General features: G+C 36.6%; 1 protein-coding gene across 1 annotated transcript in view; it reads left to right on the forward strand.

The window, feature by feature from the left end:
• IL1RAPL2 (interleukin 1 receptor accessory protein-like 2) overlaps positions 1-13,404 on the forward strand; it is a 921,055-nt gene that overhangs the window by 662,461 nt on the left and 245,190 nt on the right. The window contains exon 5 of the mRNA XM_004685671.1: positions 12,342-12,416. Coding sequence (XP_004685728.1) covers positions 12,342-12,416 — 75 coding nt within the window. The remainder of the gene's footprint in view (positions 1-12,341; positions 12,417-13,404) is intronic.

The following is a 13,404-nucleotide window of genomic DNA, read 5'->3' on the forward strand; positions in this document are numbered from 1 at the left end:
GTGCTTTAACCCGCTGCGCCACCAGGGAGGGCCCCTTTGCACAGTTTTAATAGGAGAGTAATGATAATGGCATCTTAAGAAAGGGTTATGCTGCAAGAAATAGGGTGCCATCTTTAGTGTTCCACAGAGGGGAATTTTTGAGGCAACACTCTGCTTTGGGAAAGCTGGGTACTGCTTTGAAAACTTCTGAATTATTTTTCTGGAGACAGCCATCTTTGCCCTTCTAGCCTCCTTGTTAAACTTAATGAAATAATGAAAGGAGCAAAGGCTCTGTAAATTTAGTTGACTTGCTCCTCTTAGATTCTTCAGCATTCAATAATCATATCCTGAAATCACCTAGCTTATATTTTTCTGCTTGAAACTGTGAACAGTCATAATTGAAAATCAATTACAATATTACAGGTCATCAACTTGTATTTGATTAATTAAATTAGTGCTCATCAGTATTACAAAGATAGGGAACAAACTTGGAAACCACTTTGCCATCATTTGGGAAATTAATCAAGATTTCTAAGGGCCACGTTCTGATTATATTTTCAGATATTGTTCTACAATGATTGAGTTCACTTAAAACACTATTCTATATTCATTCTAGAGAGATTCAGAAAGTAAGAGATCAGCTTTAAAGTCAAATAGATACAGGTTTGGATAACTATTCTGCCAATTTTGCTAGTTGGATGACCTTGGTTAAGTTATATAAACTGTGAATATTCATTTTCTCGATAATAAATTTAATGGAATGTTATGAGGATTAAGTGAGACTAGTAGACTACAGTAGAAAAGTGAGAGAATTGGGCTTTAAATCCTAGTTCTGTCGCTTTGTACCAGTGTATCCATAGGTACATAATTTAAATACCCTGAACTTTAGTTCTGTTACCTACAAATTGAAAATAACATCTTGCAGTTTATAAGGTTTTGGTGACCATGTATTTACTCTCAGGCAGTTCATTGTGAGTGAATATTCAAGAGTATTTATCTACGGCTTTCCTTCCTTTCAACATCACTACATAGTCATGTGCTTCCAACAGGTATTATGATATAGCCTACGGATGTAGTAAGCAATCCTACGTAGGTTTGTGTAGTTATACTCTCAAGCATTGACACACTGATGAGATTGCCAAAGAATGCATTTCTCAGAATGTATCAGGCTTTAGTGACACATGACTATAGGTTACTCACAGTCTTAAAAATTTCTCTGCAATGCAAAGCTGACATGAAGAACGATAAAAAAGTTAATGCCTTGTGATCGATGCTAGCTTTATTTTCTACTTAAGACTCCAAACTAAGTAGTTTTGCATTAGAGTGGCTCTACACCTTCGAGTACAATTTCTTCTTGAGTTCTAAATATCATGTCATTTTTAACATCCACCAAAAATTGTTTAGTGAATTAGAAAGCTATTTCCATCATCAAACTTTTGATTATGAAGCAGTCACTTCCTTAATATTAACAATTTTCTGTCAAAATGGCCATTTATCTAAATCAATATACAGATTCAATCAATCCATATCAAAGTTTCAGTTGTTTTCTTCAAAATAATAGAACAAACATTACTGAAATTCAAATCAAATCACAAAATACCCTGAATAACCAAAATAATCCTGACAAAAAGCAGAAGAATGGCAGTATCACACTCCCAGACTTCAAATTATATTACAAAGCCATAATAAACAAAGGAGTATGGAGTAAAAACATGTATGTGTATGTGTATAATTGAAGAAAGGAAAGTTTCTTCCATATATACCATTGGGAAAAGTGAACAGCCATGTGTGAAAGAGTGAAATCAGAACAAGATTTCATACCATATATGAAAATCAACACAAAATGGATAAAACACTTGGAAATAAGTCCTGATACCATAAAATACATAGTAAAAAATATTGGCATAGCACCCTGTGGCATAGATAAGCTTCAGAAATGTCTGTGGATTCATCTCTAACAACAAGGAAAACAAAGAAAATATAAACAAGAGACTATCAAACTAAAAAGCTTTAAAGAGTAAAAGAAACTGTCAATAATATAAAAATGGCACAGTACTGGCAGCTAGCCTGCCTGCCTGCCTAGGCCTATGCAGGTGCCTCTCTTTTCCTGATAAACCCGTCCTTAAAAAAATCAAAGACCAAAAAACAAACAAAAAAAAAATCAAAGGCACACAACTGAATGGGAAACAATAAATTTGTACACCACAGATCCAACAAAGATATATACAAAGAACTAATATCTTTGTTATCAAAGATATATACAAAGAACTCATACAGTTCAACCAAATGACAGCAAATAACCCAATCAGAGTAGGGAGCAGAACAGGTAGACTGACCAAGTACATTGCTGAGGGGAACAGCGGGTGAGACAGGAGAGGGCTGCTGCACCATGGTATCACCTCCTGGGTAGGGGATCGAACTTGACTGAAGAGGCTACAGCCAGTTTGTTGTACTGTGTCCTAACCAGGGAGGGCCCTCATACTTATTTTTAATGTCAACTATATCTCAAGTTGTATACAGAACCCAAAGTGCACTGTGTTGTGTAATTTCATTGATAGTAATGTGATGTGTTACGCATCAACAGTGTACGTATCCAGGACTATTCGTTTAAATGGAGGAGACGTATTCTTAGTTGAGGAAGAAAAGTCGGGGAAGAAGAAGCATGCTCTGTGAATGAAGAAAAAAGAACCCTACCATCACAACCTCTGTCTAAGTTTCCATTTCTCCCAAGGTTGTTTTCTTTTCAAGTTTGAAGAGGTTGTTTTATGTCTGGGCAGATTTCTGCTGAATAAACATTCCTCTCTCCAGAGAAGGGACCTGTGTCAAATGGCATTGAGAAGAAAGTGCTCTGCCTTTAAGCTCAAGCTTTTCCAAAGTTCATGCATTGCTCAAAACTCAAATATTAGTGGAAATAAATATGGAATCTAAGGAAAGGGCACCTCAGGGTAATTTCTCAGTAGCCTTGACCATTCCTCACTCTCAAGGCACAACCACCAAATTGCAAGGCAAGACATGAGCCCTGCACCAGATGCCCTGAACAGTTGTTTGGGAGACCCTGTATAGGGACAATGGCCAGGTAAGTTGCTCATACCTTCCCTGGCAACTTAGTGTCTGCCTATAAAAAGATCTCTTATGTATTCAAAGAAAATACCTGACTTTAGGCTCTGTCCTAAATAGAAGCAAATACTTGCATGAGCATTAAATGAAGGCAGGAGTATTCTCTTATGCTTATATAATTCTGTTTTATTTTTAAAATTCTTTTTTTTTATTAGAGTTGAAACTGGTTCACATCACTGTTTACATTATAGAAGGCAGGAATATTTTCAGTGCAACTGTATAGAACGTGTTTCGATCAGAGCAATTTAATCCTGGTCTCCTATTTGTTTTCTCTCAGTGGCTTTCAGTAATTTCATTTTCCAAATACATCCAAGAAGAAACCGAGCCATCACTATCTCTAGTAGGAAATTATTATTAATGGGGGGGGGAGGGTGATGAGGGATTTGGACGATGCATATCAAAATATGTGAAGATTGAGCTTCCAGTTTCTTAAAAACAAATTTCCCAATGATTCTGAGAATTATTGGCTTACTTTTTAAATGAGCCCATCATAGCCTTTCTATTAAAGTTGGAACCCCTAAAGAATACATCTTCTTTTGGATGAAATTAATAAGCAAATAATAGCACATCAGTCTTGCCCCTTCTGTTTTAAATAAGGCAAAGTATTAGCTTTTTCTTTTATTTTTTTAAGAGAAAATATTTGTAAAAAAAAATGAATGACTATAGGAGTGCTCGTTGATAGAGGTAATAATAGGCTGAAGTGAAAACAAGGCTTGATTTTTAATTGATATTGATGTAGCTTTTAATTTAAAATATTCTTGTATACTTTCCTAAGATGTTAAGAATTAGCAGATGACTCATAATAACATTGTTTGGAATCTTGAGGAAAATGTCATCAGTTTCCCACATTTAGTGACAATCTCTCAAAAGCAATTAACCTTAGGAGAAGTAGTATAGATGTCTTAAATTCATACCAATGTTTAAGTTGAAGAGATTTCTTAGTAGCAGGTTTTGATTAGAGAGACATGTCCTTTGGTGCCTTAAAGCAGGGAAAGAAACTCCTTCAAAGTTGGGTGCAAAAAAATAAGGATGCTTACAGCAAAGGAGAAACATTACATCCAAGACTGGTTCTGGTTGGGTTTATAAGTTTATAACACTAAAGATGATATTAAATAATCATGTTTATTGTGTAATTTCCCTTTATAGTCATCTAAATTAGGGGAATTTCAGCTTAATAATCCTAGAAATAATTGTATTTATAATATATTGAGCTAAATAGTCTGTAAAATATATGCTTCATATTTCAGAATTAGGAAGTGTATGTAGTTAATTAAAATGGAGATGTTCCTTTCCAAAGATGAATAGTGCTTGTGATACTTCCAGAACTCAGCAATTTCTAGATTCACTCATTCATGAAATCCTGAAACTACTCAACTACTTTGACGAGGTTTGCCTCATTTCCCTTCATGATTACAGGAAACATTTAAGATGTTAATATTCCTAGCTCTCCCTAGATCTAATTTGCTTATTAAGGACCTGAATTTTGTTTTCCCACATGAAAACCATTCTTTCTCAAGATCCTCAGTTCCCTAACAATATCAGGCAATTATGCTACATATGTACCTGGACAGGTTGGGGCAAAAGAACAGCCATGCTCCATTTTGGAATTACTTTGTGAGTTTAGATGACTTTAAGAGATGTAAGTCCAGTGAACAGCTGCTACCTGATAATAAAGGTCAGTGACTTTTGTCTTACTTGAAAAGAGGTTGGCATTGAAAACATCATTGTTTTTAATCAATAAAACTCATTGCCTGGGGTCTCCCTGATGGCAGAGGGGGTTATACTCAGCACTATTTAGCTATCCTTAGCCACTGCAGCCTGAGTTGTATCCCAGGAAAGGGGGCGGACCCACCTGGCACAGCAGACCTCTCCTGCCCCTCCCACTGCTCCCCTTAGCAGTGGATTTCAGTAGACCTGTCTGTTCTGTTCCCCACTCTGTCTCTGGTGAATCCTCTCACCCCCTGCATCTCTGACCTACACTCCAGCTCTTGTATGCATAATAAATAAAGCTAAAAAATCCACTGCCTGCTGTAGAGGCTGTGTGTGGTCCAGGCTATATCTTAGTAAAAGTTTGGCATATCCCATTAATAAATACCACACACTCCAGGGAATATCATTTGCATAGAAACTAATGTAAATGTGCTCCTGGAGTTAGGCTATAATGTAGTACTGTATATATTCTGTTTCTAGCAGCAGCAAACTAGTTTCCTTCAGGACTGTGATTTTTTTTTTTAAGGTTTATATATTTATCCATACAAGAACTGGGGTACAGGCCAGAGGTGGGGAGCTGAGAGGATTTACCAGAGACGGAGTGGGGAGCAGAGCAGACAGATAACTAAACTCCACTGTTGAGGGGAGCAGTGGATGAGACAGAAGAACAATATGTGTCAGTACCCTGGCTAGGTATCAAACTGGTGCAGTGGCCACAGTTAGCTTCATATGATGAGACTAAACTACTAGTGTCACCAGGGAGGCCTAGGACTGACATTCATAACAAAGGGCAATTTTGCTTCCCAGGGGACATTTGCTAATATATGGATATCTTTTTTTTGGGTGGGGGGACAGGAGGATTCTCAAAACTGGGGGATGATGAAATTGGCACTTAGTGAGAGTAGAAGTGAAAAATGTTGGTAAGCATCCTATGTTGCACAAGACAGCCACACGTAATAAAGAATGTTTTGGCACTGAAAGTTAAGTGCTGAGGTTGAGAAATCCTGTTTTAGGGGATTCTTCTTTTTTTCAAAGTGCATGTACAGTCTTGTCTAGGGCTGGACCTCCAAACATATTCATTAAGCTTCTCTTGCCTGGAATTTTAAATCTCAATAAAAGTGACCAAAGAAGGTCAAAAGAAGACAAAACACACACAATATATCACACACACATATACATCTGCACCTACCTTAAACTTGGTACCCCAGACTTTCTGTCGACCCTTGATAAATTCTCTTTTTGTTTAATCAGCAAGAGTTGGTTTCTGTTCATTTTAAGCCAAGAAGGACCCATTTTTTTATATTAACTTTTTAAAAATAATATAATAGTTTATTTTTACATCCTTTTGTGGCTTTTTCCATCTCAGTTGTAATTCCTGTGGGCCAAAAGGACCCTTTTTTTTATTACAAAAGTTTATTTTTACATCATTTTGTACATTTTTTTTTCCATCTCGATTGTAATCCCCATGGGTTTCCCATCACCAAATCACCCGTGTGCCATCACCATAATCCCGTGCATTTCAAAAGGACCCATTTTTAAGAACAAATACAATGAGAGAAAGAAGTTAATCTGGAGATTGTGTTTATTTGTTCTACAGTGTCAGGCACTATCTTAATTACTGTGTTATATGAGACAGTATTCCTCTCAAAAATTTAGATAGGGAGATTGGACTTACCCATATATAAGGTAGTTTTATTTTTATTCCAAGTAGTGTATGCAGTGAAGCGAATGTGTGCATCAAAGTAATAGTAAATGCATTAGGACTTCAGAAAGGCAAAAGATTTGCCTAGGCTTTTGTTGGGGATTTTTTTTTGGGGGGGAGTGCGTGCAGGATTTATACTGACCTCCACTGATGAGAACAGTGCCTAGCACCAGTAAATACTAAAGGAATGATAACCATGGTTCCTGTTATTGTTTCCAAACTCATAGAAAGGGTTTAAGATAAAATGTAGAGATGGAAATTGTATTTTTTTAATGGGGTAAATGAGGGAAGTAGCAGTGCAAAAGTAGAAGTATGGGTAAAAAGGTAAAAAGTCAAGGAAGTTTTTTTTTTAATCTATAATGTGATTTGCCTTTATGTTCCCAGCACAGATTCAGATTTGTCCTCTTATAAATATAATACAGTGATAGATTTTAATTAAATATTGTATAGTAATTTTGGAATGTAAATTCAGTAGATTTGAGGGGATCGATTTCATTAGCCTAAACATATTACATCCTCGTATGTTTCATCCATAGAAATTAATGGGTTTCTTTTTGTTCATAGTGTAGTTACCACTGAATCAAACTGTCCTTCTGTGTTTTAGTTCTTCCTTCCTCGAAGTCTAATTAAGCAGAAAAGGCAACGACAAAAGAGAACACTGAAGCTTCTATTAAGTTTGTAACACTTAGGCAATGTTGTTAAATAAAGTGGCTTATTCAAACTACTAATTTTACTGATTGTTATGCTAATTTCATGGAAATTGACCAATCATTTCAGCTAAACCCATTGATCTGGTTGTAGAGGTAAACATACCCTTTGTCTAGTAATGGGAAAGAAAAGCTAACTTGGACATTTTGCTATTTATAAAATTTATATAATCATATAATAGAATCAATTTATATAAATTGATATTTATATCAAACATATAAAACATAATTTGCAGAAGCAGTGACCATAGTAGCTTCACCAGTACATTAAGGCTAGAGTCATGGTGTACTGAGTAGAGTTGTTATATTTAAGAGTATCTAAACACTAACAGCTACTGAATAAAATGCAGGGGAGGAAGTGTGGACTGAAACTTTAGTACCAAACTGCATCTCTTGTTCCCATTCTTTCACTCAAAACATGGAGCTAGTGCAACAAATTTAAAGACTATCACAGACCTCAATTAGTACTTCTAAAGGTCCAGAATAAGATTTCTAATAAAATTGTAAATCTTCATTCTGTTATTCCTGGGACTGGGTATTCATAGTTCTTTCCTTTATTTCTCAAAGAGTAACTGAATTTCAGATAAGCATAAAGAAAAAAAAAAGAAAGAAAGAAAGAAATGAGCCCGCCTACCCATGGCGGCTTGTGCTTTAGCTAATCTGCAAATGCTATAATTATGCGGGGTGCTGAGAGATTTGTCTCTGGGCTGGTGGGCAGGATCCAGATGAAATGCTGCAGTTGCTGCTTTATCATCACAAATGTTCTTCACTTCTCTGCAATTCCCAGACCTAGACATGATATTGTAATTTAATGAGGCTCCACACCCATACATCTCACTGGGATGTGTTGGGGTAAGTGCAAGTTCATCCCCTTTTTCTAAAGTATTAGGGAGAAATTATATGTATATGCGGAATATCCTACAGGGATCATGTTTAAACTGGCTCTTTGCCACAGTCACTCCCATTTGCTTAGAAACTTTAGCTTTGTTAATGTGTAATCAGAGAGGTCAAAGCAATAGATTCCGTACCGAGCATTTTTTACCTGTATCCAACCTATGGTTTATAGCTATGTTCCTATATGTACTTTTGGTCAAAGGGAGACACCAGATGAGACCTAGTAAATTTCAAAAACTTCATCTCTTCCACTGACCTTCCAAGGTCATTGTATACATTATATGAGCTAATGTATCTGAAAGTGCTTTGAAAATTATGAACCACCAATAAATTTAAGATACTTAAAAGCTGTCTTTAATATTGGACCTTCCCTGGTGGCACAACAGATTAAAGAACAGTGCTATGAAGCTATTGCAGCCACTGCAGCATGAGTTTTGATCCTCAGCAGGGAGCTGATCCACAGGGCATTGCAGACCTCCCCTCTCACCCCTGAAGCTCCCCTCAGCAGGATACTTCATAGAGCTGCCTGTTGTGCTACCCACTCTGTCTCTGGTGAATCATCTCACCACCCCTGCGCCTCTGGCCTACACCCCAGTTCTATATGCATAAATAAATCAATCTTTAAAAATAAATAAATAAATAGAAACTGTCATTAATATTAATAAATGTCACTTCGGTTATTGGAATTTAACAAAAGTACCATCAGAGTAAATATATCCAATGTCTATGGCAGGAAATAAGGGTAGAGGAAAACAATATCTCTTAATTCATATTCTGCTTAAAGTGGGGTGAGATACTGACCTTTGAACATGAAATACATTGCTTTCAATTGTTTCCCACCTATCACAGTCCAGTTAATTTAATTGTAGGAAGGCATATTAAAAAATGAGGCTAAGAATTATTTTCAGCCGACAATGTATCTATAACCTGACTGTGTAAGGCAAGGTGAAAATTCTACAGGAAACCAGAAAGTCTTCATAAATATAATATAGGTAGCTGCATTTTATTTAATTTGAATATTATTCATGATTTGAATATGCAGTGCATGCATGCTTTTCAAAATGTACAAAAGGCATATGGTAAAAATTACATCTCCTATGCCTGCCTATATCACCCTTTCACCAACCCAAGAATAACCCACCCGGTTACTCTCTTCTGAGGAAATCACTGTTTCCAGTTTCACGTGTATATTCCATTCCTATAGAAGTGTATATGAAATAATTCCTCACACAAATATATATATCCAGTACTTGTACAAAGATTTATTTAACATCAATACACACACATATATACATATTTGTTTATTACAAAAGTTTATTTTTACATCATTTTGTACATTTTTTTCCATCTCAATTGTAATCCCCGCTATATGTATTTTTTTAAAGATTTATTTATTCATACAGAGATGTGGAGGGTGAGAGGATTCACCAGGGACAGAGGGGGGAGCAGAACAGGCAGATCGACGAAGTACACTGCTGAGGGGAGCAGCGGGCGGATCAGGAGAGGTCTGCCACGCCATGTGGATCTCCTCTGGGGCAGGCGGGGATCGAACTCATGCGGAAGTGGCTTAAGCTTCTTAGTGCAGTGCTTTAACCCGCTGCGCCACCACGGAGGGCCCTATATATGTATTTTTATAACGAAAAGGATAGTAATCTGTGAACATTATTTGGAAACTTGCTTTTTATGAGGTATTTTCATAATAGATGTATGTGTTTACCTAATTCTTCTAAACAGCTGCATCATAATATATCAATATGTGGAAGTACCATAATGTTATTTAATCTACCAATGGTTAATGTGATTGTTTCCCAATATTTTGCTGTTAAAAAAAAAAATGAACATCTGTTACAACTGGATTTTGAATCCAATTAAAATTTTTTAAAGTATATCCTTTATTTTCAAATAACAACTTATAATTAGTAGTAATTAAAGTTATTTTGGAATTAGAGACTATCAACAATCTATTTATCAATATTATGCCCTAATAAGCTTATTTTTAAAACATTGTTTGCTTCGGGCCCTCCCTGGTGGTGCAGCAGGTTAAAGCACAGCACTAAGAAGCTAAAGCTACTTCAGCATGAGTTTGATCCCCAGCCCTGGAGGTTGATCTACAGGGTGCAGCAGACCTTTCCTGACCTGCTCACTAATCCCTTCCACAGTGTACTTTGGTGATCTGCCTGTTCTGCTCCTCACCTATTTATTTATGCATACAGAACTGGGGTGCAGGCCAGAGGCTCAGGGGCAGCGAGAGGCTTCACCAGGTACAGAGCGGGGAGCAGAACAGGCAGATCGACAAAGTACACTGCTGAAGGGAGTAGCGGGCAGGCCAGGAGAGGTCTGCCATGCCATGTGGTCACCTCCGGGGCAGGCGGGTATCGAATTCATGCTGAAGTGGCTCCAGCTTCTTAGTGCTGTGCTTTAATCCACTGCACCACCAGGGAGGGCCCGAATAAATAAATCTTTAAAAAATAAAGTGTTTGCTTCTATAGGGCAATATATGTTTTAGACTTCAGTAAAGATTTGTTGGAAAAATGAAAATAATTATTTCACTAAAATTTTCAAGTAGTTTGCATATTAGCAGGATGAAGGTAAGTTTACATAAAGGTCTTTGTAATTGAATTTGTGGTGTATTTGTTTACTATGAACAACTATTATAGGGTTTCCCCAAATTTCCATATTTCCCTAAATTTTCCTGTGATGTGATCACCTCTTCTGTTTCTCATCTAAACATTCCTGCGAATATGAGATGAACTTCTCTCCTATCAACAGGGAATTCTGAGGTCAGTTAGCAATGGTGAATGATTATCTCTTTTACATTCAGCTCTATGCTATGTCTCGTATGAATTACCAAAAGAATAAAACATTTGCTTTTAATAGGTAGGAGTCTAATGGGATAGCTGAAGCGATATAAATACAGAAACAATGAAAAGAAATTCAGAATATATCTTGTAGGTTGATATAACGACTGCTGTAAAGTATCAAACATCTGTGATCCTCCTCTTACTTCTTTCTTTTAGATACTGCTCAAGTTTGCCTCCATTTTCCCCCCCTTCAGATCCCATCAGTCTTTCTTGTGCCCTCACTGCAGTTTGTTACTCTGCCCTCTTAACTGGTTTTACTCTCTCCCAGCTCATCCTACATACTAAGACAATTATTAGGTAGCCCTGAGTCTTTCTAGTTGTGTGTGCAATCTACTGGGGGTTTCTAGTTGTCCATGTCATGTACTTCCTCTACAAGTTTCTCAAGTTCCTCTAAATTGAGCTTTATCATATTTCATTTTCAGTTATTCCATATCACAGATCATTTGATCTTCACTCCACCCTACTCTACCCCACCCAGTTCCTCCAGACCCTTCTCCTCCAGGCACATTATACTCGTGAAGTTCAACCTCTCTCCCTCATTTTCATGTTAGTTTTCCCCCACATTTCTCCTTACTTATTTTTTGCCTCCCCAGATCTTCTCCAATTCTTATAGTCTATGTGGAGAGCCATTTCCTGCATAAAATGTTCCCTAGCTTTGCCAGTCAACATTGACCCCCTCTTTTATCCATTTGTTTACCACAACAGCATTTTAGCTCAAATGCTACAATTTTTCCCAACATTGAATTCTTTGTTCTCTTATCTTTTTTTTTATTATTATTACCAGTTTTGTGTTCTTAGTCCTAAATTATAAATTGAAGGCAGGTTTAAAGACTTTGCTAAAGCAAGACTTGGTGAACAAAAATTGCACAGTGTTTTTGATCAAATATCCTAATGAAGGTTTTGGGGCTTTATTATTATATTGTTTTGGAGGCTGAAATGGAAAGTGGGGGTGACTTAGAGGTTAAGAAGGTTCAGTCTTCCAGAAATGTTCGTTACATTTATATTTCATAATGAGAATTGAATACCACAAAGTAGATATGAGGACTTAATGTTTCCTGATTATACATTTTAAATCTGTACTTCTTCACACTCATAATAAGCTTATAAACACCAATCAAAGTAGCTGATTTGTTTGCTCCTGTTGGAAAGTGTAACTGTCAAAATGGCCTATATACAGTCTATCAGTGGTATCTAAATTTGCTGGGAAATGGATATTGTAAGGATAGCATAACAACTCAAGTAAGAACTCTGTTTAATAAATGTTTATGTGCCATCAAGTGTACAAACATTAAATATAATACATGATAGAATCTTTCCTATCCTGTAATTTATCTCAATTTTTCCATTACCCTCTTTCATTTTCTCTTCCAGCTTTACTCACAGACAAGCCTCCCAAACCATTGTTCCCCATGGAGAATCAGCCAAGTGTTATAGATGTCCAGCTGGGTAAGTCCCCTTCTGGGAATAATAGTTCCTAAACTTGCTCTCTGTTAACAGATGGGGGAAATTGCATGAACCAGGAAAGGTTTATTGCCACTGTTATTACATGCAAATCAACTTGCGTCTGCTCATTTATAACCCTGGAGTTCAGAGCAATAACAGTTTAAGGAAATGAGTTTGTGTTGCATCAAGGAATGGTAATACTAATTGGTTACACTGCGTATTAACTGTGCTATAGGACAAAGCTTTTTAACTCTCTGATTGATAGATTTGTGGCTGTTGTGCACTGGTACAAAAACTTAACATGCTTGTCAATCAAATTTTTATTTGGAGAATATTAACTCCTGAAGAACAAGAACATTTTCAAATAAAAGAACCCTTCAGTACATCCCTTAAAAATGATTTGGTAATATTTTTCCATTGGCATAATCCAGGGCCATTTAAAACTTACATTTAGGTTGAGATCCTGATTAGTTATGAATCATATCTGCTGGGAATGAAGACAGTTTGATTGATGGCTGATACTGTTTTTGTAAAGGCTCAAATAAGGACACCAGTTGTTGGCTCTCCTTTTTGAGTCCCTTAGAAGTACTAATTCTTGTATATTCAGGACTATAAGCTTAAAACTCAGAGACCTTGCTAGTAGTTCAAACAGTGGCCTTAAATCTAAACCATGTCCTTTAACCTCTGTGTACTTTAATCAGTTTAGGGTTTCTTCTATTTTTGAATTTTATGAATTTCCTCAATTCTAAACAAAATAACTGACTAAATATGTTGAAAATATTGTAGTCTTTTGGGGGGATTTATTTATTGAAATATACAACCATATGATACCTCTGATTATACAGCAAGGGAAGTTGAATAGGCCCCAATATATCACTCACTTCGGAAGTTTTTGACTCAACTTTTTTTTTTTTTTAAAGATTTATTTATTTGTGCATACAGAACTGGGGTACAGGCCAGAGGCTCAGGGGCGGCGAGAGGCTTCACCAGA

This window comes from Condylura cristata, unplaced genomic scaffold (genome assembly GCF_000260355.1).
Source record: "Condylura cristata isolate star-nosed mole 26May11 unplaced genomic scaffold, ConCri1.0 scaffold00019, whole genome shotgun sequence".
In the NCBI taxonomy this organism is placed as follows: domain Eukaryota; kingdom Metazoa; phylum Chordata; class Mammalia; order Eulipotyphla; family Talpidae; genus Condylura; species Condylura cristata.